Below are 26,202 nucleotides of genomic sequence, written 5' to 3' on the forward strand. Positions count from 1 at the left end.
CTCATGTTGTGTCATGTGCTGTGACTCATGTTGTGTCATGCTGTGACTCATGTTGTGTCATGTGCTGTGACTCATGTTGTGTCATGTGCTGTGACTCATGTTGTGTCATGTGCTGTGACTCATGTTGTGTCATGTTGTGTCATGTGCTGTGACTCATGTTGTGTCATGTGCTGTGACTCATGTTGTCATGCTGTGACTCATGTTGTGTCATGTGTTGTGACTCATGTTGTGTCATGTGCTGTGACTCATGTTGTGTCATGTGCTGTGACTCATGTTGTGTCATGCTGTGACTCATGTTGTGTCATGTGCTGTGACTCATGTTGTGTCATGTGCTGTGACTCATGTTGTGTCATGCTGTGACTCATGTTGTGTCATGTGCTGTGACTCATGTTGTGTCATGTGCTGTGACTCATGTTGTGTCATGTGCTGTGACTCATGTTGTGTCATGTGCTGTGACTCATGTTGTGTCATGTGCTGTGACTCATGTTGTGTCATGTGCTGTGACTCATGTTGTGTCATGCTGTGACATATGAAACAACCAGACAGCCTTTGCTTGCAAGCCTCTGATACAGTACCACACAAGAGGCTAGTGAAAAAGCTGGAGATGCAGGCTGGAGTGAAAGGAAAGGTACTCCATTGGATAAGGGAGTACCTAAGCAACAGAAGACAACGAGTCAGTGTGAGGGGTGAGGTCTCAGATTGGCGAGACGTTACGAGTGGAGTCCCGCAGGGGTCAGTCCTTGGACCTATACTGTTTCTGATATATGTAAATGATCTCCCAGAGGGTATAGACTTGTTTCTCTCAATGTTTGCTGATGGTGCAAAAATTATGAGGAGGATTGAAACAGAGGATGATAGTAGGAGACTACAAGATGGCCTAGACAGACTGAATGAATGGTCCAACAAATGGCTGCTAAAGTTCAACCCGAGTAAATGCAAAGTAATGAAACAAGGCGGTGGAAACAGGAGGTCGGACACAGGATACAGAATAGGAGATGAAGTACTTGAAGAAACGGACACAGAGAAAGATCTAGGAGTTGACATCACACCAAACTTGTCTCCTGGAGCCCACATAAAAATAATTACGTCTGCGGCATATGCTAGGCTGAGTAACATTAGAACAGCCTTCAGGAACCTGTGTAAGGAATCATTCTTGTATACCACATATGTAAGACCAATCCTGGAGTATGCGGCCCCAGCATGGAGCCCGTACCTTGTCAAGCACAAGACGAGCTGGAAAAAGTTCAAAGGTATGCCACTAGACTAGTCCCAGAACTAAGAGGCATGAGTTACGAGGAAAGGCTACGGGAACTGCACCTTACGGCATTGGATGACAGAAGAGTGAGGGGAGACGTGATCTCTAACTACAAAATCCTAGACAGGGTAGACAAGGATAAACTATTCAACACTGGTGGTACGAGAACAAGGGGACACAGGTGGAAACTGAGTACCCAAATGAGCCACTGGGACGTTAGAAAGAACTTTTTCAGTGTCACCAGGCATCCTTTTTGTTACACATCCCCAGGAAGCAGCCCGTAGCAGCTGTCTAACTCCCAGGTACCATTTACTGCTAGGTGAACAGGTGCATCAGGGTGAAAGAAACGCTGGCTTTTTGTTTCGGCCTCCACCTTGGATCGTAACCGGACCCTTAAGACTACGAGTCCCGAGCGCTGTCCACTCAGCTGTCAGGCCCCTTCCTGACCTTGTATCAAGTGTTGTGATTCACCTTGTATCAATGTTGTAATTTACCTAGTATCAATGCTGTAGTTTACCTAGTATCAATGCTGTAATTTACCTAGTATCAATGCTGTAATTTACCTAGTATCAATGCTGTAATTTACCTTATATCAATACTGTGATTCACCTTGTATCAATGCTGAGATTCACCTTTTATCAATGCTGTAATTTACCTATAATCACTGCTGTAGTTTACCTAGTATCAATGCTGTAATTTACCTTATATCAATACTGTGATTCACCTTGTATCAATGCTGAGATTCACCTTGTATCAATGCTGAGATTCACCTTGTATCAATGCTGAGATTCACCTTGTATCAATGCTGAGATTCACCTTGTATCAATGCTGAGATTCACCTTGTATCAATGCTGAGATTCACCTTGTATCAACACTGTGATTCACCTTGTATCAATACTGTGATTCACCTTGTATCAAGGCTGAGATTCACCTTGTATCAACACTGTGGTTCACCTTGTATCAATACTGTGATTCACCTTGTATCAATGCTGAAATTCACCTTGTATTAGTGTTGTGATCGATCTTGCATGAAGTGTTGTGATTCTCCTTGAATCAAATATTGTGATTTACCTTGTATCAAGTGTTGTGGATCACCATGTATCAAGTGTTGTGGATCACCATGTATCAAGTGTTGTGGATCACCATGTATCAATTGTTGTGTTTCATCTTGTATCAAGTGTTGTGGATCACCATGTATCAAGTGCTGTGGTTCACTTTGTATTACGTTTTGTGTTTCACTTTGTATCAAGTATTGTGATTCACCGTGTATTAATGCTGTGATTCACCATGTATCAGTGTTGTAATTTTCCTTGAATGAAATGCTGTAATTCTCCTTGTATGAAGTGTTGTGATTTACCTTGTATGAATGCTGTGATTCACCTTGCATCAAGTGTTGTGTTTCACATTATATCAGTGCTTTGATTCACTTGTAACAAGTTTTGAGATTCACCTTGAATAAATGCATTGATTTACCTCAAAGCAGTGTTGTGATTCACTTTGTGTCAAGTGTTGTGAGTCACCTTGTATAGAGTGCCTTTACTCGCCATGCACTAGTGCTGTGATTCACCTTGTATGATTCATCGTCAATTAGTGTTGTTATTCACTATGCATCAAGTGTTGATACATGTTGTGATTCACCATGTATCAACTGTTGATATATGTTGTGATTCACCATGTATCAACTGTTGATATATGTTGTGATTCACCATGTATCAACTGTTGATATACGTTGTGATTCACCATGAATCAAGTGATCTGATTTCCCATGTATCAAGTGTTGTGTTTCACCGCGTGGACAATATTGTGATTCATCTTGTATCAATTGTTGTGATACACCTTGAATCAGGTGTTGATAATTGTCGTGATTCATAATATATCAACTCATGTGATTCACAATGTATGAAGGGTTGTGATTCACCTTGTATGAAGTGTTGTATTTCACTATGTATCAAATGATATGATTTACGTTGTACCAGTGCTCTGATTCAACATGTATCAGTGCTCTGATTGTCCTTGTATTAGGGCTGTGATTTATATTGTATCAGTACTGAGATTTATGTTGTATTAGTGCTGAGATTCTCCTTTGAATCACTGCTGTGATTTATATTGTATCAGTGCTGATATTTATATTGTATTAGTGTTGTGATCCACCTTGTATTACTGTATTACTGATGTGATTCACCTTGAACTATTGCTGTGATTCACATTATATTGTGCTGTGATTTACCTTGTATTACAGCTGTGATTCACCTTGTATTTTGCTATGATTCACTTTGTATTAGTACTGTGATTCACCTTATAATAGCAGAGTGATTCACTTTGTATTTGTACTGTGATTCACCTTGTATTAGTGCCGTGATTCAAGTGGTATAAGGTAAGCGCTTACTATGTATCAAGTGTTGTGATTCACCATGTATCAGTGCTGTGATTCACCTTGTATCAGTGCTGTGCTTCACCATATATCAGTGCTGTGCTTCACCATATATCAGTGCTGTGCTTCACCTTGTATCAGTGCTGTGCTTCACCTTGTATCAGTGCTGTGCTTCACCTTGTATCAGTGATGTGCTTCACCCTGTATCAGTGTTGTACTTCACCTTGTATCAGTGCTGTGCTTCACCATATATCAGTGCTGTGCTTCTCCTTGTATCAGTGCTGTGCTTCACCTTGTATCAGTGCTGTGCTTCACCTTGTATCAGTGATGTGCTTCACCCTGTATCAGTGCTGTGCTTCACCTTGTATCAGTGATGTGCTTCACCTTGTATCAGTGCTGTGCTTCACCTTGTATCAGTGCTGTGCAACACCTTGTATCAGTGATGTGCTTCACCCTGTATCAGTGCTGTGCTTCCCCTGTATCAGTGATGTGCTTCACCCTGTATCAGTGCTGTGCTTCACCTTGTATCAGTGCTGTGCTTCACCTTGTATCAGTGATGTGCTTCACCCTGTATCAGTGCTGTGCTTCACCATGTATCAGTGCTGTGCTTCACCTTGTATCAGTGATGTGCTTCACCCTGTATCAGTGCTGTGCTTCACCTTGTATCAGTGCTGTGCTTCACCTTGTATCAGTGCTGTGCTTCACCTTGTATCAGTGCTGTGCTTCATCTTGTTTTAGTGATGTGCTTCACCTTGTATCAGTGCTGTGCTTCACCGTGTATCAGTGCTGTGCTTCACCTTGAATCAGTGCTGTGCTTCACCTTGTATCAGTGCTGTGCATCACCTTAAATCAGTGCTGTGCTTCACCTTGTATCAGTGCTGTGCTTCACCTTGTATCAGTGATGTGCTTCACCTTGTATTAGAGCTGTGCTTCACCTTGTATCAGTGATGTGCTTCATCTTGTTTTAGTGATGTGCTTCACCTTGTATCAGTGCTGTGCTTCACCTTGTATCAGTGCTGTGCTTTACCTTGTATCAGTGATGTGCTTCACCTTGTATCAGTGCTGTGCTTCACCATGTATCAGTGCTGTGCTTCACCTTGAGTCAGTGCTGTGCTTCACCTTGTATCAGAGCTGTGCTTCACCTTGTATCAGTGATGTGCTTCATCTTGTTTTAGTGATGTGCTTCACCTTGTATCCGTGCTGTGCTTCACTTTGTATCAGTGCTGTGCTTCGCCTTGTATCAGTGGTGTGCTTCACCTTGTATCAGTGCTGTGCTTCACCTTGTATCAGTGATGTGCTTCATCTTGTTTTAGTGATGTGCTTCACCTTGTATCAGTGCTGTGCTTCACCTAGTATCAGTGATGTGCTTCACCTTGTATCAGTGCTGTGCTTCACCTTGTATCAGTGATGTGCTTCACCCTGTATCAGTGCTGTGCTTCACCTTGTATCAGTGATGTGCTTCACCTTGTATCAGTGCTGTGCTTCACCTTGTATCAGTGCTGTGCTTCACCCTGTATCAGTGCTGTGCTTCACCTTGTATCAGTGCTGTGCTTCACCTTGTATCAGTGCTGTGCTTCACCTTGTATCAGTGCTGTGCTTCACCTTGTATCAGTGCTGTGCTTCACCTTGAATGAGTGCTGTGCATCACCTTGTATCTGTGCTGTGCTTCACCGTGTATCAGTGCTGTGCTTCACCGTGTATCAGTGCTGTGCATCATATTGTATCAGTGCTGTGCTTCACCGTGTATCAGTGCTGTGCTTCACCGTGTATCAGTGCTGTGCTTCACCTTGTATCAGTGCTGTGCTTCACCTTGTATCAGTGCTGTGCTTCACCGTGTATCAGTGCTGTGCATCACCTTATATCAGTGCTGTGCTTCACCGTGTATCAGTGCTGTGCTTCACCTTGTATCAGTGCTGTGCTTCACTGTGTATCAGTGCTGTGCATCACCTTGTATCAATGCTGTGCTTCACCGTGTATCAGTGCTGTGCATCACCTTGTATGAGTGCTGTGCTTCACCGTGTATCAGTGCTGTGCTCCACCGTGTATCAGTGCTGTGCTTCTCCATGTATCAGTGCTGTGCATCACCTTGTATCAGTGCTGTGCTTCACCGTTTATCAGTGCTGTGCTTCACCTTGTATCAATGCTGTGCTTCACCTAGTATCAGTGCTGTGCTTTACCGTGTATCAGTGTTGTGCTTCATCTTGTTTTAGTGATGTGCTTCACCTTGTATCAGCGCTGTGCTTCACTTTGTATCAGTGCTGTGCTTCGCCTTGTATCAGTGCTGTGCTTCCCCTTGTATCAGTGCTGTGCTTCACCTTGTATCAGTGATGTGCTTCATCTTGTTTTAGTGATGTGCTTCACCTTGTATCAGTGCTGTGCTTCACCTAGTATCAGTGATGTGCTTCACCTTGTATCAGTGCTGTGCTTCACCTTGTATCAGTGCTGTGCTTTACTTTGCATCAGTGCTGTGCTTCACCTAGTATCAGTGATGTGCTTCACCTTGTATCAGTGCTGTGCTTCACCTTGTATCAGTGCTGTGCTTCACCCTGTATCAGTGCTGTGCTTCACCTTGTATCAGTGCTGTGCTTCACCTTGTATCAGTGCAGTGCTTCACCTTGTATCAGTGCTGTGCTTCACCGTGTATCAGTGCTGTGCTTCACCGTGTATCAGTGCTGTGCATCACCTTGTATCAGTGCTGTGCTTCACCGTGTATCAGTGCTGTGCTTCACCGTGTATCAGTGCTGTGCATCACCTTGTATCAGTGCTGTGCTTCACCGTGTAACACTGCTGTGCTTCACCGTGTATCAGTGCTGTGCTTCACCTTGTATCAATGCTGTGCTTCACCTAGTATCAGTGCTGTGCTTCACCGTGTATCAGTGCTGTGCTTCACCGTGTATCAGTGCTGTGCATCACGTTGTATCAGTGCTGTGCTTCACCGTGTATCAGTGCTGTGCTTCACCGTGTATCAGTGCTGTGCTTCACCGTGTATCAGTGCTGTGCATCACCTTGTATCAGTGCTGTGCTTCACCTTGTATCAGTGCTGTGCATCACCTTGTATCAGTGCTGTGCTTCACCGTGTATCAGTGCTGTGCTTCATCGTGTATCAGTGCTGGGCTTCACCGTGTATCAGTGCTGTGCATCACCTTGTATCAGTGCTGTGCTTCACCGTGTATCAGTGATGGGCTTCACCTTGTATCAGTGCGGTGTTTCACCGTGTATCAGTTCTGTGCTTCACCTAGTGTCAGTGCTGTGCTTCACCGTGTATCAGTGCTGTGCTTCACCTTGTATCAGTGCTGTGCTTCACCTTGAATCAGTGCTGTGCTTCACCTTGTATCAGTGCTGTGCTTCACCGTGTATCAGTGCTCTGCTTCATCTTGTATCAGTGCTGTGCTTCACCGTGTATCAGTGCAGTGCTTTACCTTGTATCAGTGCTGTGCTTCACCGTGTATCAGTGCTGTGCCTCACCTGGTATCAGTGCTGTGCTTCACCTTGAATCAGTGATGTGATTCACCTAGTATCAGTGCTGTGCTTTACCGTTTATCAGTGCTGTGCTTCACCTTGTATCAGTGCTGTGCTTCACCTTGTATCAGTGATGTGCTTCACCTTGTATCAGTGCTGTGCTTCACCTTGTATCAGTGCTGTGCTTCACCTTGTATCAGTGCTGTGCTTCACCTTGTATCAGTGCTGTGCTTCACCGTGTATCAGTGCTGTGATTCACCTTGTATCAGTGCTGTGATTCACCTTGTATCAGTGCTGTGATTCACCTTGTATCAGTGCTGTGCTTCACCTTGTATCAGTGCTGTGCTTCACCTTGTATCAGTGCTGTGCTTCACCTTGTATCAGTGCTGTGCTTCACCTTGTATCAGTGCTGTGATTCACCTTGTATCAGTGCTGTGATTCACCTTGTATCAGTGCTGTGCTTCACCTTATATCAGTGCTGTGCTTCACCTTGTATCAGTGCTGTGCTTCACCGTGTATCAGTGCTGTGCTTCACCTTGTATCAGTGCTGTGGTTCACCTTGCATCAGTGCTGTGCTTCACCTTGTATCAGTGCTGTGCTTCACCGTGTATCAGTGCTGTGCTTCACCTTGTATCAGTGCTGTGCTTCACCTTGTATCAGTGCTGTGCTTCACCGTGTATCAGTGCTGTAATTCACCTTGTATCAGTGCTGTGATTCACCTAGTATCAGTGCTGTGCTTCACCTTGTATCAGTGCTCTGCTTCACCTTGTATCAGTGCTGTGCTTAACCGTGTATCAGTGCTGTGCTTCAACTTGTATCAGTGCTGTGCTTCACCTTGTATCAGTGCTCTGCTTCACCTTGTATCAGTGCTGTGCTTAACCGTGTATCAGTGCTGTGCTTCAACTTGTATCAGTGCTGTGCTTCACCTTGTATCAGTGCTGTGCTTCACCTTGTATCAGTGCTGTGATTCACCTTGTATCAGTGCTGTGATTCACCTAGTATCAGTGCTGTGCTTCACCTTGTATCAGTGCTCTGCTTTACCTTGTATCAGTGCTGTGCTTAACCGTGTATCAGTGCTGTGCTTCACCTAGTATCAGTGCTGTGCTTCACATTGTATCAGTGCTGTGCTTCACCTTGTATCAGTGCTGTGCTTCACCTTGTATCAGTGCTGTGCTTCACCGTGTATCAGTGCTGTGCTTCACCTTGTATCAGTGCTGTGCTTCACCTTGTATCAGTGCTGTGCTTCACCTTGTATCAGTGCTGTGCTTCACCTTGTATCAGTGCTGTGCTTCACCTTGTATCAGTGCTGTGCTTCACCTTGTATCAGTGCTGTGCTTCACCTTGTATCAGTGCTGTGATTCACCTTGTATCAGTGCTGTGATTCACCTTGTATCAGTGCTGTGCTTCACCTTGTATCAGTGCTGTGATTCACCTTGTATCAGTGCTGTGATTCACCTTGTATCTGTGCTGTGATTCACCTTGTATCAGTGCTGTGCTTCACCTTGTATCAGTGCTGTGCTTCACCTTGTATCAGTGCTGTGCTTCACCTTGTATCAGTGCTGTGCTTCCCCATGTATCAGTGCTGTGCTTCACCTTGTATCAGTGCTGTGCTTCACCTTGTATCAGTGCTGTGCTTCACCGTGTATCAGTGCTGTGCTTCACCGTGTATCAGTGATGTGCTTAACCTTGTATCAGTGCTGTGCTTCACCTTGTATCAGTGCTGTGCTTCACCTTGTATCAGTGCTGTGCTTCACCGTGTATCTGTGCTGTGCTCCCCCTTGTATCAGTGCTGTGCTTCACCTTGTATCAGTGCTGTGCTTCACCGTGTATCAGTGCTGTGCTTCACCGTGTATCAGTACTGTGCTTCACCTTGTATCTGTGCTGTGCTTCACCTTGTATCAGTGCTGTGCTTCACCGTGTATCAGTGCTGTGCTTCACCGTGTATCAGTGCTGTGCTTCACCGTGTATCAGTGCTGTGCTTCACCTTGTATCAGTGCTGTGTTTCACCTTGTGTCAGTGCTGTGCTTCACCGTGTATCAGTGCTGTGCTTCACCGTGTATCAGTGCTGTGCTTCACCGTGTATCAGTGCTGTGCTTCACCGTGTATCAGTGCTGTACTTCACCGTGTATCAGTGCTGTGCTTCACCGTGTATCAGTGCTGTGCTTCACTGTGTATCAGTGCTGTGCTTCACTGTGTATCAGTGCTGTGCTTCACCTTGTATCAGTGCTGTGCTTCACCTTGTATCAGTGCTCTGCTTCACCGTGTATCAGTGCTGTGCTTCACCGTGTATCAGTGCTGTGCTTCACCGTGTATCAGTGCTGTGCTTCACCGTGTATCAGTGCTGTGCTTCACAGTGTATCAGTGCTGTGCTTCACCGTGTATCAGTGCTGTGCTTCACCGTGTATCAGTGCTGTGCTTCACCGTGTATCAGTGCTGTGCTTCACCGTGTATCAGTGCTGTGCTTCACCGTGTATCAGTGCTGTGCTTCACCGTGTATCAGTGCTGTGCTTCACCTTGTATCAGTGCTGTGCTTCACCGTGTATCAGTGCTGTGATTCACCTTGTATCAGTGCTGTAATTCACCTTGTATCAGTGCTGTGATTCACCTTGTATCAGTGCTGTGATTCACCTTGTATCAGTGCTGTGATTCACCTTGTATCAGTGCTGTGCTTCACCTTGTATCAGTGCTGTGATTCACCTAGTATCAGTGCTGTGCTTCACCTTGTATCAGTGCTCTGCTTCACCTTGTATCAGTGCTGTGCTTAACCGTGTATCAGTGCTGTGCTTCAACTTGTATCAGTGCTGTGCTTCACCTTGTATCAGTGCTCTGCTTCACCTTGTATCAGTGCTGTGCTTAACCGTGTATCAGTGCTGTGCTTCAACTTGTATCAGTGCTGTGCTTCACCTTGTATCAGTGCTGTGCTTCACCTTGTATCAGTGCTGTGATTCACCTTGTATCAGTGCTGTGATTCACCTAGTATCAGTGCTGTGCTTCACCTTGTATCAGTGCTCTGCTTTACCTTGTATCAGTGCTGTGCTTAACCGTGTATCAGTGCTGTGCTTCACCTTGTATCAGTGCTGTGCTTCACATTGTATCAGTGCTGTGCTTCACCTTGTATCAGTGCTGTGCTTCACCTTGTATCAGTGCTGTGCTTCACCGTGTATCAGTGCTGTGCTTCACCTTGTATCAGTGCTGTGCTTCACCTTGTATCAGTGCTGTGCTTCACCTTGTATCAGTGCTGTGCTTCACCTTGTATCAGTGCTGTGCTTCACCTTGTATCAGTGCTGTGCTTCACCTTGTATCAGTGCTGTGCTTCACCTTGTATCAGTGCTGTGATTCACCTTGTATCAGTGCTGTGATTCACCTTGTATCAGTGCTGTGCTTCACCTTGTATCAGTGCTGTGATTCACCTTGTATCAGTGCTGTGATTCACCTTGTATCAGTGCTGTGATTCACCTTGTATCAGTGCTGTGCTTCACCTTGTATCAGTGCTGTGCTTCACCTTGTATCAGTGCTGTGCTTCACCTTGTATCAGTGCTGTGCTTCCCCATGTATCAGTGCTGTGCTTCACCTTGTATCAGTGCTGTGCTTCACCTTGTATCAGTGCTGTGCTTCACCGTGTATCAGTGCTGTGCTTCACCGTGTATCAGTGATGTGCTTAACCTTGTATCAGTGCTGTGCTTCACCTTGTATCAGTGCTGTGCTTCACCTTGTATCAGTGCTGTGCTTCACCGTGTATCAGTGCTGTGCTCCACCTTGTATCAGTGCTGTGCTTCACCTTGTATCAGTGCTGTGCTTCACCGTGTATCAGTGCTGTGCTTCACTGTGTATCAGTACTGTGCTTCACCTTGTATCTGTGCTGTGCTTCACCTTGTATCAGTGCTGTGCTTCACCGTGTATCAGTGCTGTGCTTCACCGTGTATCAGTGCTGTGCTTCACCGTGTATCAGTGCTGTGCTTCACCTTGTACCAGTGCTGTGTTTCACCTTGTGTCAGTGCTGTGCTTCACCGTGTATCAGTGCTGTGCTTCACCGTGTATCAGTGCTGTGCTTCACCGTGTATCAGTGCTGTACTTCACCGTGTATCAGTGCTGTGCTTCACCGTGTATCAGTGCTGTGCTTCACTGTGTATCAGTGCTGTGCTTCACTGTGTATCAGTGCTGTGCTTCACCTTGTATCAGTGCTGTGCTTCACCTTGTATCAGTGCTCTGCTTCACCGTGTATCAGTGCTGTGCTTCACCGTGTATCAGTGCTGTGCTTCACCGTGTATCACTGCTGTGCTTCACCGTGTATCAGTGCTGTGCTTCACAGTGAATCAGTGCTGTGCTTCACCGTGTATCAGTGCTGTGCTTCACCGTGTATCAGTGCTGTGCTTCACCGTGTATCAGTGCTGTGCTTCACCGTGTATCAGTGCTGTGCTTCACCGTGTATCAGTGCTGTGCTTCACCTTGTATCTGTGCTGTGCTTCACCTTGTATCAGTGCTGTGCTTCACCTTGTATCAGTGCTGTGCTTCACCTTGTATCAGTGCTGTGCTTCACCGTGTATCAGTGCTGTAATTCACCTTGTATCAGTGCTGTGATTCACCTAGTATCAGTGCTGTGCTTCACCTTGTATCAGTGCTCTGCTTCACCTTGTATCAGTGCTGTGCTTAACCGTGTATCAGTGCTGTGCTTCAACTTGTATCAGTGCTGTGCTTCACCTTGTATCAGTGCTCTGCTTCACCTTGTATCAGTGCTGTGCTTAACCGTGTATCAGTGCTGTGCTTCAACTTGTATCAGTGCTGTGCTTCACCTTGTATCAGTGCTGTGCTTCACCTTGTATCAGTGCTGTGATTCACCTTGTATCAGTGCTGTGATTCACCTAGTATCAGTGCTGTGCTTCACCTTGTATCAGTGCTCTGCTTTACCTTGTATCAGTGCTGTGCTTAACCGTGTATCAGTGCTGTGCTTCACCTAGTATCAGTGCTGTGCTTCACATTGTATCAGTGCTGTGCTTCACCTTGTATCAGTGCTGTGCTTCACCTTGTATCAGTGCTGTGCTTCACCGTGTATCAGTGCTGTGCTTCACCTTGTATCAGTGCTGTGCTTCACCTTGTATCAGTGCTGTGCTTCACCTTGTATCAGTGCTGTGCTTCACCTTGTATCAGTGCTGTGCTTCACCTTGTATCAGTGCTGTGCTTCACCTTGTATCAGTGCTGTGCTTCACCTTGTATCAGTGCTGTGATTCACCTTGTATCAGTGCTGTGATTCACCTTGTATCAGTGCTGTGCTTCACCTTGTATCAGTGCTGTGATTCACCTTGTATCAGTGCTGTGATTCACCTTGTATCAGTGCTGTGATTCACCTTGTATCAGTGCTGTGCTTCACCTTGTATCAGTGCTGTGCTTCACCTTGTATCAGTGCTGTGCTTCACCTTGTATCAGTGCTGTGCTTCCCCATGTATCAGTGCTGTGCTTCACCTTGTATCAGTGCTGTGCTTCACCTTGTATCAGTGCTGTGCTTCACCGTGTATCAGTGCTGTGCTTCACCGTGTATCAGTGATGTGCTTAACCTTGTATCAGTGCTGTGCTTCACCTTGTATCAGTGCTGTGCTTCACCTTGTATCAGTGCTGTGCTTCACCGTGTATCAGTGCTGTGCTCCACCTTGTATCAGTGCTGTGCTTCACCTTGTATCAGTGCTGTGCTTCACCGTGTATCAGTGCTGTGCTTCACCTGTGTATCAGTACTGTGCTTCACCTTATATCTGTGCTGTGCTTCACCTTGTATCAGTGCTGTGCTTCACCGTGTATCAGTGCTGTGCTTCACCGTGTATCAGTGCTGTGCTTCACCGTGTATCAGTGCTGTGCTTCACCTTGTATCAGTGCTGTGTTTCACCTTGTGTCAGTGCTGTGCTTCACCGTGTATCAGTGCTGTGCTTCACCGTGTATCAGTGCTGTGCTTCACCGTGTATCAGTGCTGTGCTTCACCGTGTATCAGTGCTGTACTTCACCGTGTATCAGTGCTGTGCTTCACCGTGTATCAGTGCTGTGCTTCACTGTGTATCAGTGCTGTGCTTCACTGTGTATCAGTGCTGTGCTTCACCTTGTATCAGTGCTGTGCTTCACCTTGTATCAGTGCTCTGCTTCACCGTGTATCAGTGCTGTGCTTCACCGTGTATCAGTGCTGTGCTTCACCGTGTATCAGTGCTGTGCTTCACCGTGTATCAGTGCTGTGCTTCACAGTGTATCAGTGCTGTGCTTCACCGTGTATCAGTGCTGTGCTTCACCGTGTATCAGTGCTGTGCTTCACCGTGTATCAGTGCTGTGCTTCACCGTGTATCAGTGCTGTGCTTCACCGTGTATCAGTGCTGTGCTTCACCGTGTATCAGTGCTGTGCTTCACCTTGTATCAGTGCTGTGCTTCACCGTGTATCAGTGCTGTGATTCACCTTGTATCAGTGCTGTGATTCACCTTGTATCAGTGCTGTGATTCACCTTGTATCAGTGCTGTGATTCACCTTGTATCAGTGCTGTGATTCACCTTGTATCAGTGCTGTGCTTCACCTTGTATCAGTGCTGTGATTCACCTAGTATCAGTGCTGTGCTTCACCTTGTATCAGTGCTCTGCTTCACCTTGTATCAGTGCTGTGCTTAACCGTGTATCAGTGCTGTGCTTCAACTTGTATCAGTGCTGTGCTTCACCTTGTATCAGTGCTGCTGCTTCACCTTGTATCAGTGCTGTGCTTCACCGTGTATCAGTGCTGTGCTTCACCTTGTATCAGTGCTGTGCTTCACCTTGTATCAGTGCTGTGATTCACCTTGTATCAGTGCTGTGATTCACCTTGTATCAGTGCTGTGATTCACCTAGTATCAGTGCTGTGCTTCACCTTGTATCAGTGCTCTGCTTCACCTTGTATCAGTGCTGTGCTTAACCGTGTATCAGTGCTGTGCTTCACCTTGTATCAGTGCTGTGCTTCACCTTGTATCAGTGCTGTGCTTCACCTTGTATCAGTGCTGTGCTTCACCTTGTATCAGTGCTGTGCTTCACCGTGTATCAGTGCTGTGCTTCACCGTGTATCAGTGCTGTGCTTCACCTTGTATCAGTGCTGTGCTTCACCTTGTATCAGTGCTGTGCTTCACCGTGTATCAGTGCTGTGCTTCACCTTGTATCAGTGCTGTGCTTCACCTGTGTATTCAGTGCTGTGCTTCACCTTGTATCAGTGCTGTGCTTCACCTTGTATCAGTGCTGTGATTCACCTTGTATCAGTGCTGTGATTCACCTTGTATCAGTGCTGTGCTTCACCTTGTATCAGTGCTGTGATTCACCTTGTATCAGTGCTGTGATTCACCTTGTATCAGTGCTGTGATTCACCTTGTATCAGTGCTGTGCTTCACCTTGTATCAGTGCTGTGCTTCACCTTGTATCAGTGCTGTGCTTCACCTTGTATCAGTGCTGTGCTTCCCCATGTATCAGTGCTGTGCTTCACCTTGTATCAGTGCTGTGCTTCACCTTGTATCAGTGCTGTGCTTCACCGTGTATCAGTGCTGTGCTTCACCGTGTATCAGTGATGTGCTTAACCTTGTATCAGTGCTGTGCTTCACCTTGTATCAGTGCTGTGCTTCACCTTGTATCAGTGCTGTGCTTCACCGTGTATCAGTGCTGTGCTCCACCTTGTATCAGTGCTGTGCTTCACCTTGTATCAGTGCTGTGCTTCACCGTGTATCAGTGCTGTGCTTCACCTGTGTATCAGTACTGTGCTTCACCTTGTATCTGTGCTGTGCTTCACCTTGTATCAGTGCTGTGCTTCACCGTGTATCAGTGCTGTGCTTCACCGTGTATCAGTGCTGTGCTTCACCGTGTATCAGTGCTGTGCTTCACCTTGTACCAGTGCTGTGTTTCACCTTGTGTCAGTGCTGTGCTTCACCGTGTATCAGTGCTGTGCTTCACCGTGTATCAGTGCTGTGCTTCACCGTGTATCAGTGCTGTGCTTCACCGTGTATCAGTGCTGTACTTCACCGTGTATCAGTGCTGTGCTTCACCGTGTATCAGTGCTGTGCTTCACTGTGTATCAGTGCTGTGCTTCACTGTGTATCAGTGCTGTGCTTCACCTTGTATCAGTGCTGTGCTTCACCTTGTATCAGTGCTCTGCTTCACCGTGTATCAGTGCTGTGCTTCACCGTGTATCAGTGCTTGTGCTTCACCGTGTATCACGTGCTGTGCTTCACCGTGTATCAGTGCTGTGCTTCACCGTAGTATCAGTGCTGTGCTTCACCGTTGTATCAGTGCTGTGCTTCACCGTGTATCAGTGCTGTGCTTCACCGTGTATCAGTGCTGTGCTTCACCTTGTATCAGTGCTGTGCTTCACCTTGTATCAGTGCTGTGCTTCACCTTGTATCAGTGCTGTGCTTCACCTTGTATCAGTGCTGTGCTTCACCGTGTATCATTGCTGTGCTTCCACCGTGTATCAGTGCTGTGCTTCACCTTGTATCAGTGCTGTGCTTCCACCGTGTATCAGTGCTGTGACTTCACCTTGTATCAGTGCTGTGATTCGCCTAGATCAAGTGCTGTGCTTCACCGTGTATCAGTGCTGTGATTTCACCTCTGTAATCAGTGCTGTGCTTCGCCTAGTATCAGTGCTGTGCTTCACCTTGTATCAAGTGCTGTGCTTCACCTTGTCTATCAGTTGCTGTGCTTCACCTCTGTATCAGTGCTGTGGATTCGCCTAGTATCAGTGCTGTGCTTCACCTTTGTATCAGTGCTGCTGCTTTCAACCTTTGTATTTCAGTGCTGGTGCTTCCACCTTGTATCAGTGCTGTTGCATTCACCTTGTATCAGTGCTGTGCTTCACCTTGTATCAGTGCTGTGCTTCACCTTGTATCAGTTGCTGTGATTCACCTTGTATCAGTGCTGTGATTCACCTTGTATCAGTGCTGTGATTCACCTTGTATCAGTGCTGTGATTCACCTAGTATCAGTGCTGTGCTTCACCTTGTATCAGTGCTGTGCTTCACCTTGTATCAGTGCTGTGCTTCACCGTGTATCAGTGCTGGCTTCACCTTGTATCAGTGCTGTGCTTCACCTTGTATCAGTGCTGTGCTTCACCTTGTATCAGTGCTGTGCTTCCCCATTGTATCAGTGCTGTGCTTCACCTTGTTCATGTTCAGTGCTGTGCTTCACCTTGTATCAGTGCTGTGCTTCACCGTGTATCAGTGCTGTGCTTCACCTTGTATCAGTGCTGTGCTCCACTGTGTATCAGTGCTGTGCTTCACCGTGTATCAGTGCTGTGGTTTCACCTTGTATCAGTGCTGCTGCTTCACCTTGTATCAGTGCTGTGCTCCACTGTGTATCAGTGCTGTGCTTCACCGTGTATCAATGCTGTGCTTCACCGTGTATCAGTGCTGTGCTTCACCGTGTATCAGTGCTGTGCTCTCACCGTGTATCAGTGCTGTGCTTCACCGTGTATTAGTGCTGTGCTTCACCGTGTATCAGTGCTGTGCTTCACCGTGTATCAGTGCTGTGCTTCACCTTGTATCAGTGCTGTGCTTCACTGTGTTTCAGTGCTGTGCTTCACCGTGTATCAGTGCTGTGCTTCACCTTGTATCAGTGCTGTGCTTCACTTTGTATCAGTGCTGTGCTTCACCTTGTATCAGTGCTGTGCTTCACCGTGTATCAGTGCTGTGATTCACCTTGTATCAGTGCTGTGATTCACCTAGTATCAGTGCTGTGCTTCACCTTGTATCAGTGCTGTGCTTCACCTTGTATCAGTGCTGTGCTTCACCTTGTATCAGTGCTGTGCTTCACCTTGTATCAGTGCTGTGCTTCACCTTGTATCAGTGCTGTGCTTCACCTTGTATCAGTGCTGTGCTTCACCTTGTATCAGTGCTGTTCTTCCCCTTGTATCAGTGCTGTGATTCACCTTGTATCAGTGCTGTGATTCACCTTGTATCAGTGCTGTGATTCACCTTGTATCAGTGCTGTGATTCACCTAGTATCAGTGCTGTGCTTCACCTTGTATCAGTGCTGTGCTTCACCTTGTATCAGTGCTGTGCTTCACCGTGTATCAGTGCTGTGCTTCACCTTGTATCAGTGCTGTGTTTCACCTTGTATCAGTGCTGTGCTTCACCTTGTATCAGTGCTGTGCTTCACCTTGTATCAGTGCTGTGCTTCACCGTGTATCAGTGCTGTGCTTCACCGTGTATCAGTGCTGTGCTTCACCGTGTATCAGTGCTGTGCTTCACCTTGTATCAGTGCTGTGCTTCACCGTGTATCAGTGCTGTGCTTCACCGTGTATCAGTGCTGTGCTTCACCGTGTATCAGTGCTGTGCTTCACCTTGTATCAGTGCTGTGCTTCACCTGTGTATCAGTGCTGTGCTTCACCGTGTATCAGTGCTGTGCTTCACCTTGTATCAGTGCTGTGCTTCACTTGTATCAGTGCTGTGCTTCACCTTGTATCAGTGCTGTGCTTCACCTTGTATCAGTGCTGTGCTTCACCTTGTATCAGTGCTGTGCTTCACCTGTATCAGTGCTGTGCTTCACCTTGTATCAGTGCTGTGCTTCACCTTGTATCAGTGCTGTGCTTCACCTTGTATCAGTGCTGTGCTTCACCTTGTATCAGTGCTGTGCTTCACCTTGTATCAGTGCTGTGCTTCACCTTGTATCAGTGCTGTGCTTCACCTTGTATCAGTGCTGTGCTTCACCTTGTATCAGTGCTGTGATTCACCTTGTATCAGTGCTGTGATTCACCTTGTATCAGTGCTGTGCTTCACCTAGTATCAGTGCTGTGCTTCACCTTGTATCAGTGCTGTGCTTCACCTTGTATCAGTGCTGTGCTTCACCGTGTATCAGTGCTGTGCTTCACCTTGTATCAGTGCTGTGCTTCACCTTGTATCAGTGCTGTGCTTCACCTTGTATCAGTGCTGTGCTTCACCGTGTATCAGTGCTGTGCTTCACCTTGTATCAGTGCTGTGCTTCACCTGGTATCAGTGCTGTGCTTCACCGTGTATCAGTGCTGTGCTTCACCTTGTATCAGTGCTGTGCTTCACCTTGTATCAGTGCTGTGCTTCACCTTGTATCAGTGCTGTGCTTCACCTTGTATCAGTGCTGTGCTTCACCGTGTATCAGTGCTGTGCTCCACCTTGTATCAGTGCTGTGCTTCACCTTGTATCAGTGCTGTGCTTCACCGTGTATCAGTGCTGTGCTTCACCGTGTATCAGTGCTGTGCTTCACCGTGTATCAGTGCTGTGCTTCACCGTGTATCAGTGCTGTGCTTCACCGTGTATCAGTGCTGTGCTTCACCGTGTATCAGTGCTGTGCTTCACCGTGTATCAGTGCTGTGCTGCACCTTGTATCAGTGCTGTGCTTCACCTTGTATCAGTGCTGTGCTTCACCTTGTATCAGTGCTGTGCTTCACCGTGTATCAGTGCTGTGCTTCACCTTGTATCAGTGCTGTGCTTCACCTTGTATCAGTGCTGTGCTTCACCTTGTATCAGTGCTGTGCTTCACCTTGTATCAGTGCTGTGCTTCACCTTGTATCAGTGCTGTGCTTCACCGTGTATCAGTGCTGTGCTTCACCTTGTATCAGTGCTGTGCTTCACCTTGTATCAGTGCTGTGCTTCACCGTGTATCAGTGCTGTGCTTCACCTTGTATCAGTGCTGTGCTTCACCGTGTATCAGTGCTGTGCTTCACCGTGTATCAGTGCTGTGCTTCACCTTGTATCAGTGCTGTGCTTCACCTTGTATCAGTGCTGTGCTTCACCTTGTATCAGTGCTGTGCTTCACCGTGTATCAGTGCTGTGCTTCACCTTGTATCAGTGCTGTGCTTCACCTTGTATCAGTGCTGTGCTTCACCGTGTATCAGTGCTGTGTTTCACCTTGTATCAGTGCTGTGCTTCACCGTGTATCAGTGCTGTGCTTCACCGTGTATCAGTGCTGTGCTTCACCGTGTATCAGTGCTGTGCTTCACCGTGTATCAGTGCTGTGCTTCACCGTGTATCAGTGCTGTGCTTCACCGTGTATCAGTGCTGTGCTTCACCTTGTATCAGTGCTGTGCTTCACCTTGTATCAGTGCTGTGCTTCACCTTGTATCAGTGCTGTGCTTCACCGTGTATCAGTGCTGTGCTTCACCGTGTATCAGTGCTGTGCTTCACCTTGTATCAGTGCTGTGCTTCACCGTGTATCAGTGCTGTGCTTCACCTTGTATCAGTGCTGTGCTTCGCCTAGTATCAGTGCTGTGCTTCACCGTGTATCAGTGCTGTGATTCACCTTGTATCAGTGCTGTGCTTCGCCTAGTATCAGTGCTGTGCTTCACCTTGTATCAGTGCTGTGCTTCACCTTGTATCAGTGCTGTGCTTCACCTTGTATCAGTGCTGTGATTCGCCTAGTATCAGTGCTGTGCTTCACCTTGTATCAGTGCTGTGCTTCACCTTGTATCAGTGCTGTGCTTCACCTTGTATCAGTGCTGTGCTTCACCTTGTATCAGTGCTGTGCTTCACCTTGTATCAGTGCTGTGCTTCACCTTGTATCAGTGCTGTGATTCACCTTGTATCAGTGCTGTGATTCACCTTGTATCAGTGCTGTGATTCACCTTGTATCAGTGCTGTGATTCACCTAGTATCAGTGCTGTGCTTCACCTTGTATCAGTGCTGTGCTTCACCTTGTATCAGTGCTGTGCTTCACCGTGTATCAGTGCTGTGCTTCACCTTGTATCAGTGCTGTGCTTCACCTTGTATCAGTGCTGTGCTTCACCTTGTATCAGTGCTGTGCTTCCCCATGTATCAGTGCTGTGCTTCACCTTGTATCAGTGCTGTGCTTCACCTTGTATCAGTGCTGTGCTTCACCGTGTATCAGTGCTGTGCTTCACCTTGTATCAGTGCTGTGCTCCACTGTGTATCAGTGCTGTGCTTCACCTTGTATCAGTGCTGTGCTTCACCTTGTATCAGTGCTGTGCTTCACCTTGTATCAGTGCTGTGCTTCACCTTGTATCAGTGCTGTGCTTCACCGTGTATCAGTGCTGTGCTTCACCGTGTATCAGTGCTGTGCTTCACCGTGTATCAGTGCTGTGCTTCACCGTGTATCAGTGCTGTGCTTCACCTGTGTATCAGTGCTGTGCTTCACGTGTATCAGTGCTGTGCTGTCACCGTGTATCAGTGCTGTGCTTCACCTTGGATCAGTGTGTGCTTCACCTTGGTATCAGCTGCTGTGCTTCACCTGGGTATCAGTGCTGTGCTTCACCGTGTATCAGTGCTGTGCTTCCACCGTGTATCAGTGCTGTGCTTCACCGTGTATCAGTGCTGTGCTTCACCGTGTATCAGTGCTGTGCTTCACCGTGTATCAGTGCTGTGCTTCACCGTGTATCAGTGCAGGTGCTTCACCGTGTATCATGCTGTGCTTCACCGTGTATCAGTGCTGTGCTTCACCGTGTATCAGTGCTGTGCTTCACCTTGTATCAGTGCTGTGCTTCACCTTGTATCAGTGCTGTGCTTCACCTTGTATCAGTGCTGTGGCTTCACCGTGTATCAGTGCTGTGCTTCACCTTGTATCAGTGCTGTGCTTCACCTTGTATCAGTGCCTGTGCTTCACCGTGTATCAGTGCTGTGCTTCACCTTGTATCAGTGCTGTGCTTCACCTTGTATCAGTGCTGTGCTTCACCTTGTATCAGTGCTGTGCTTCACCTTGTATCAGTGCTGTGATTCACCTTGTATCAGTGCTGTGATTCACCTTGTATCAGTGCTGTGATTCACCTAGTATCAGTGCTGTGCTTCACCTTGTATCAGTGCTGTGCTTCACCTTGTATTAGTGCTGTGCTTCACCGTGTATCAGTGCTGTGCTTCACCTTGTATCAGTGCTGTGCTTCACCTTGTATCAGTGCTGTGCTTCACCGTGTATCAGTGCTGTGCTTCACCTTGTATCAGTGCTGTGCTTCACCGTGTATCAGTGCTGTGCTTCACCTTGTATCAGTGCTGTGCTTCACCTTGTATCAGTGCTGTGCTTCACCTTGTATCAGTGCTGTGCTTCACCGTGTATCAGTGCTGTGCTTCACCTTGTATCAGTGCTGTGCTTCACCTTGTATCAGTGCTGTGCTTCACCGTGTATCAGTGCTGTGCTTCACCTTGTATCAGTGCTGTGCTTCACCTTGTATCAGTGCTGTGCTTCCCTTGTATCAGTGCTGTGCTTCACCGTGTATCAGTGCTGTGTTTCACCTTGTATCAGTGCTGTGCTTCACCTTGTATCAGTGCTGTGCTCCACTGTGTATCAGTGCTGTGCTTCACCGTGTATCAGTGCTGTGCTTCACCGTGTATCAGTGCTGTGCTTCACCGTGTATCAGTGCTGTGCTTCACCGTGTATCAGTGCTGTGCTTCACCGTGTATTAGTGCTGTGCTTCACCGTGTATCAGTGCTGTGCTTCACCGTGTATCAGTGCTGTGCTTCACCTTGTATCAGTGCTGTGCTTCACTGTGTATCAGTGCTGTGCTTCACCGTGTATCAGTGCTGTGCTTCACCTTGTATCAGTGCTGTGCTTCACTTTGTATCAGTGCTGTGCTTCACCTTGTATCAGTGCTGTGCTTCACCGTGTATCAGTGCTGTGCTTCACCGTGTATCAGTGCTGTGCTTCACCTTGTATCAGTGCTGTGCTTCACCGTGTATCAGTGCTGTGATTCACCTTGTATCAGTGCTGTGATTCACCTAGTATCAGTGCTGTGCTTCACCTTGTATCAGTGCTGTGCTTCACCTTGTATCAGTGCTGTGCTTCACCTTGTATCAGTGCTGTGCTTCACCTTGTATCAGTGCTGTGCTTCACCTTGTATCAGTGCTGTGCTTCACCTTGTATCAGTGCTGTGCTTCACCTTGTATCAGTGCTGTGCTTTACCTTGTATCAGTGCTGTGCTTCACCTTGTATCAGTGCTGTGCTTCACCTTGTATCAGTGCTGTGATTCACCTTGTATCAGTGCTGTGATTCACCTTGTATCAGTGCTGTGATTCACCTTGTATCAGTGCTGTGATTCACCTAGTATCAGTGCTGTGCTTCACCTTGTATCAGTGCTGTGCTTCACCTTGTATTAGTGCTGTGCTTCACCGTGTATCAGTGCTGTGCTTCACCTTGTATCAGTGCTGTGTTTCACCTTGTATCAGTGCTGTGCTTCACCTTGTATCAGTGCTGTGCTTCACCTTGTATCAGTGCTGTGCTTCACCGTGTATCAGTGCTGTGCTTCACCTTGTATCAGTGCTGTGCTTCACCTGGTATCAGTGCTGTGCTTCACCGTGTATCAGTGCTGTGCTTCACCGTGTATCAGTGATGTGCTTCACCTTGTATCAGTGCTGTGCTTCACCTTGTATCAGTGCTGTGCTTCACCTTGTATCAGTGCTGTGCTTCACCGTGTATCAGTGCTGTGCTCCACCTTGTATCAGTGCTGTGCTTCACCTTGTATCAGTGCTGTGCTTCACCGTGTATCAGTGCTGTGCTTCACCGTGTATCAGTGCTGTGCTTCACCGTGTATCAGTGCTGTGCTTCACCGTGTATCAGTGCTGTGCTTCACCGTGTATCAGTGCTGTGCTTCACCGTGTATCAGTGCTGTGCTTCACCGTGTATCAGTGCTGTGCTGCACCTTGTATCAGTGCTGTGCTTCACCTTGTATCAGTGCTCTGCTTCACCGTGTATCAGTGCTGTGCTTCACCGTGTATCAGTGCTGTGCTTCCCCTTGTATCAGTGCTGTGCTTCACTGTGTATCAGTGCTGTGCTTCACCTTGTATCAGTGCTGTGCTTCACCTTATATCAGTGCTGTGCTTCACCTTGTATCAGTGCTGTGCTTCACCGTGTATCAGTGCTGTGCTTCACCTTGTATCAGTGCTGTGCTTCACATTGTATCAGTGCTGTGCTTCACCGTGTATCAGTGCTGTGCTTCACCTTGTATCAGTGCTGTGCTTCACCGTGTATCAGTGCCGTGCTTCACCGTGTATCAGTGCTGTGCTTCACCTTTTATCAGTGCTGTGCTTCACCTTGTATCAGTGCTGTGCTTCACCTTGTATCAGTGCTGTGCTTCACCGTGTATCAGTGCTGTGCTTCACCTTGTATCAGTGCTGTGCTTCACCTTGTATCAGTGCTGTGCTTCACCGTGTATCAGTGCTGTGTTTCACCTTGTATCAGTGCTGTGCTTCACCGTGTATCAGTGCTGTGCTTCACCGTGTATCAGTGCTGTGCTTCACCGTGTATCAGTGCTGTGCTTCACCGTGTATCAGTGCTGTGCTTCACCGTGTATCAGTGCTGTGCTTCACCGTGTATCAGTGCTGTGCTTCACCTTGTATCAGTGCTGTGCTTCACCGTGTATCAGTGCTGTGCGTCACTGTGTATTAGTGCTGTGCTTCACCTTGTATCAGTGTTGTGCTTCACCTTGTATCAGTGCTGTGCTTCACCTTGTATCAGTGCTGTGCTTCACCGTGTATCAGTGCTGTGCTTCACCTTGTATCAGTGCTGTGCTTCACCTTGTATCAGTGCTGTGCTTCACCTTGTATCTGTGCTGTGCTTCACCGTGTATCAGTGCTGTGCTTCACCTTGTATCAGTGCTGTGCTTCACCTTGTATCAGTGCTGTGCTTCACCGTGTATCAGTGCTGTGCTTCACCGTGTATCAAGGCTGTGCTTCACCGTGTATCAGTGCTGTGCTTCATCGTGTATCAGTGTTGTGCTTCACCTTGTATCAGTGTTGTGCTTCACCGTGTATCAGTGCTGTGCTTCACCGTGTATCAGGGCTGTGCTTCACCGTGTATCAGTGCTGTGCTTCATCGTGTATCAGTGCTGTGCTTCACCGTGTATCAGTGCTGTGCTTCACCGTGTATCAGGGCTGTGCTTCACCGTGTATCAGTGCTGTGCTTCATCGTGTATCAGTGCTGTGCTTCACCGTGTATCAGTGCTGTGCTTCACCGTGTATCAGGGCTGTGCTTCATCGTGTATCAGTGCTGTGCTTCACCGTGTATCAGGGCTGTGCTTCACCGTGTATCAGTGCTGACACACTCACAATTAACACTTCCCGTTCTTCTACTTGTTATTTTCCCAAACAGTTTCTTGGTTCATGGTCATTTCCTGCAAACACACAACGTAACGGTCACTATTGTTTTCTTGTTGGAACTTCTTACAAAGTTATTACAACTTGTTATCAAGTTTTTATTATGTATTAGAAAGTTGTTACAACTTGTTAGATAATTGGTGTAACTTGTTAAAAGGTGTTACAGATTGTTAGATAATTGTCATAACTTGAAAGAAGGTTTTACAACTTGTTACATAATTGTTACACCCTGTTAGAAGGTGTTACAACCTATTAGATAAGGGTTATAACCTGTTAGAAGGTGCAATTACCTGTCTTACACACAGAGATCACACTAACGTGATGCATCAAATGAACAAATCCACAAGGGCCGTGACGAGGATTCGAACCTGCGTCCGGGAGCATCCCAGACACTGCCTTAATCGACTGAGCTACGACAGGGTAAAAGCGTTGAAACCGAAGTTCTACTGAACTTACTGGATCCCGTAGCCTCTCCGAGGCACAAACCAGGCTTTTACACAACCCCCTCCCCCCTGCACCCGAGCTATATCAATAGGCCGTTCTCCCTCTATTAAGGGAGTTCTTTGTCGATTAAGGCAGTGTCTGGGATGCTCCCGGATGCAGGTTTGAATCCTCGTCACGGCCCTTGTGGATTTGTTTATATATGTCTTCTTTACTGCGGTGCCAAAAACGTTGTTGCATAATCCATGCGTGGTTTCTTGAGCCAAAACAATATTGAGGGCTTACATAAGAACATAAGAATAAAGGAATCTCCATAAGTCTTAATAGGTCGTTTGAGTAAGAGGCGGCACAAATTACATAAAATCTCATCAGCTTTTCCAACTTATGGTTGACAAATCTAGTGACTTTAATTCTGTGAACGTAGTTGCTAAATTGTTCAATTATTACTTCTCGAAATTTAAAGTATATAGTCTGGATAAAGTGTCTAGCTATAAAATTACACAACTCTCTGAATGAGTTGCGAGCAATATATATACTCCAGTTTGACCAGAAATCTCTTCACAGTTTACCGGAAGCCTGCAGAAACATCAGAGACCAGTACCGGGATCTCATTAGTACTGGGTGCATTCCTCTGACCATGGGCGGTGACCACACTATCTCCTACCCCATACTGCAGGCCATCAAGGTAAATCATTATTCTCTCCTACATTATCCTGCAGGCCGTCAAGGTAAACTGCCACACTCTACTATCCCATCATGAAGACCATCAAGATAAACTGCCTCACACTCCCACCCCATCCTGCAAGCCATCTAGGTAAACCGCTCGTGAGAGTATTATTTTCCGTCGTGATATTCTAGTATTACATCTGTCAACTTAAAACTGAAAGTCAAGATGGGTCTCCGGAGGAAGGACTTGCTTAGCTAACAAGCTAAGTGTAGTAAGCAGCTCATTCCCCACTCTAGAGACCATAGAATAGACTAGGCGCGAGTAAACGCCGAGACCTCAAATGTATGACATCCCTACCACTAGGTCGTTGATCTTTGCAAATCGCCAGAGCGAATCTAACGAGTAGGTCACGGATTCTCACAAAATTTTATTTGTTGTGTAATGCTATGAATTCAGCCCAAATCTCAAAGCAGTCTCAAGATGAACAGCAATAATAATTTCAGGCAACATGGCTGAGCATATGTAAATCAATCAAATGTGTGGGGTGTAACGAAAGACAGTGTTCACCATAACAACATAGTTTATTCAATAAAGTACTAACCACTGCAACAACGAAAGAAATATCACTGACGTTACTCGAAATCCTTGCTGTGACACTTTTACGACAGCTAGACACCAGCCACGAGTGCTGCATAAATGAACTAACTTGAACATACTGAGTGATCACATAGGAATCATTCAAGCAAAACAAAACATACTAATCTATAATCACTAATGCAACAACAACAAGGTAGGTTAGGAGATTAGTCTCCTGCAACCTCCAATCAGTTACTTTATGCTCCTTGCAGCCCTCCCCTGCAATAGCAGTTGCATGTAATCAAACAAGTAGCCTATCAATGACATTACAATGACTAATGGGGTTACTGGCAACTACAGCAATCCTCCTTAATTAAATTCTTACGTTAAGACTCCGTCCCTCG

At 46.7% G+C, this 26,202-nt stretch overlaps 1 protein-coding gene and 1 long non-coding RNA gene across 5 annotated transcripts in view; both read left to right on the forward strand.

Annotated features, from left to right (window-relative positions):
- Nucleotides 1-26,202, forward strand: part of LOC138358657 (uncharacterized) — a 366,187-nt gene that overhangs the window by 163,338 nt on the left and 176,647 nt on the right. The gene's annotated exons all lie outside the window — the stretch shown is intronic.
- LOC123750882 (guanidinobutyrase-like) overlaps nucleotides 1-26,202 on the forward strand; it is a 161,147-nt gene that overhangs the window by 19,670 nt on the left and 115,275 nt on the right. For all 3 annotated transcript variants that reach the window (XM_069316722.1, XM_069316723.1, XM_069316724.1), the window contains exon 3: nucleotides 25,120-25,240. In XM_069316722.1, coding sequence (XP_069172823.1) covers nucleotides 25,120-25,240 — 121 coding nt within the window. The remainder of the gene's footprint in view (nucleotides 1-25,119; nucleotides 25,241-26,202) is intronic.

Source organism: Procambarus clarkii, chromosome 85, assembly GCF_040958095.1.
Source record: "Procambarus clarkii isolate CNS0578487 chromosome 85, FALCON_Pclarkii_2.0, whole genome shotgun sequence".
NCBI lineage: Eukaryota > Metazoa > Arthropoda > Malacostraca > Decapoda > Cambaridae > Procambarus > Procambarus clarkii.